The 1,465-nt window shown below is 43.5% G+C and overlaps 1 protein-coding gene across 1 annotated transcript; it reads left to right on the top strand.

Annotated features, from left to right (window-relative positions):
• Positions 1 to 522: 522 nt before the first annotated feature.
• LOC132589784 (olfactory receptor 5AR1-like) lies at positions 523 to 1,465 on the top strand. The gene has a single exon (XM_060262520.1). The coding sequence runs from the start codon at positions 527 to 529 to the stop codon at positions 1,463 to 1,465; it is 939 nt and encodes a 312-aa protein (XP_060118503.1). The 5' UTR covers positions 523 to 526.

The following is a 1,465-nucleotide window of genomic DNA, read 5'->3' as shown; positions in this document are numbered from 1 at the left end:
TCAAGGTTGCTTACAATCACTTTCCCTTTGTCTCCCTAGAACAGGCATCTTATGAGGTAGGGGGTCTGAGAGAGTTCTGAGAGAGCTGTGACTGGCTCAAAGCCACCCAGCAAGCTTCAAATGGCGGAGTGGGGAATCAAGCCCAATTCTCCAGATCAGAGTTTGCTACTCTTGGCCACTGTATGATGCTGGCTCTCATTTTAAAAATAACACATAAAATGGTTACAAGGAATGCTTACTTTTAATTATTTTAATTCTGATTAACCTTCTACAGTTATATTTAACATAGGAACTGCTTTTGTTGTTTTTTAGGAAGAGTCACAGAATACAGTGGTTTATGCCTCCATCTGATTATTAATCAGTTGACAGGAGACACCCCGGTATAAGGGAACACATCAAAAGAAGGATTCTGTTGTCTCTATCAAGCAGTGCAGTCTACTCTAGTCCTCCACATTTCCTCCAAAGAGGTGATTTTGCTTTTATCTTCACACCTCAGTCCCTTCACATTTAATCTCTTTATCTGAAGATGTATAAGGACAATCAGACCACGGTAACAGAGTTCATTTTCTTGGGCTTCACGGACAATCCACGGCTAGAAATGGCCCTCTTTGTGGTATTTTTCTTCATTTACCTGGGAAATGTTGTAGGAAATGTGGGCATGATTCTCCTGATCATCGTTGATGAGCAGCTCCACACACCCATGTATTTTTTTCTTTGCCACCTCTCTTTAGTGGACTTGGGTTACTCCACTGCCATTGCCCCACGCATGCTGGCTGACTTCCTGCGTCAACACAAAGTCATCTCTTTCTCTAGCTGTGCTACACAATTTGCCTTTTTTGTGGGCTTTGTGGATGCTGAATGCTATGTCTTAGCTGCTATGGCATATGATCGCTATGTGGCCATCTGCCGCCCTCTGCATTATACCACAGTCATGTCAAAGCAAGTCTGTCTGGTACTGGTGATCGGTTCCTATGTAATAGGCCTTATAAGCTTGGTATCCCATACAAGTTTAACTTTCAGCTTGAATTTCTGCGGCTCCAATGTCATCAACCATTTCTTCTGTGAGATTCCGCCTCTCCTAGCATTGTCTTGCTCTGACACCTATGTGAGTGAGATCCTCCTCTTCAGCCTCTGTGGCTTCATTGAGTTCAGCACCATCCTCATTATCCTGATCTCCTATCTCTTCATTTTTGTTGCCATCTTGAGGATCCGTTCTGCTGAGGGCAGACACAAAGCCTTCTCCACCTGTGCTTCCCATCTCACGGGGGTCACACTGTTTTATGGAACAGTTATGTTTATGTATCTGAGGCCAACATCCAGCTATTCGTTAGATCAGGACAAATGGGCCTCTGTGTTCTACACAGTTGTGATCCCAATGCTGAACCCCCTGATCTATAGCCTAAGGAACAAAGATGTGAAGGAAGCTTTTGTAAGAGTTATCAGCAAGAAAGTTTTATCTCAGTAA

Source organism: Heteronotia binoei, chromosome 21 (genome assembly GCF_032191835.1).
Source record: "Heteronotia binoei isolate CCM8104 ecotype False Entrance Well chromosome 21, APGP_CSIRO_Hbin_v1, whole genome shotgun sequence".
In the NCBI taxonomy this organism is placed as follows: domain Eukaryota; kingdom Metazoa; phylum Chordata; class Lepidosauria; order Squamata; family Gekkonidae; genus Heteronotia; species Heteronotia binoei.
The sequence above is the reverse complement of the archived record's forward strand: the minus strand, read 5'-3'. Positions and strand labels throughout refer to the sequence as shown.

Excerpts from the sequence above, each read along its gene's own strand:
- LOC132589784 (XM_060262520.1), top strand. The coding sequence starts at position 527 with ATGTATAAGGACAATCAGACCACGGTAACAGAGTTCATTTTCTTGGGC.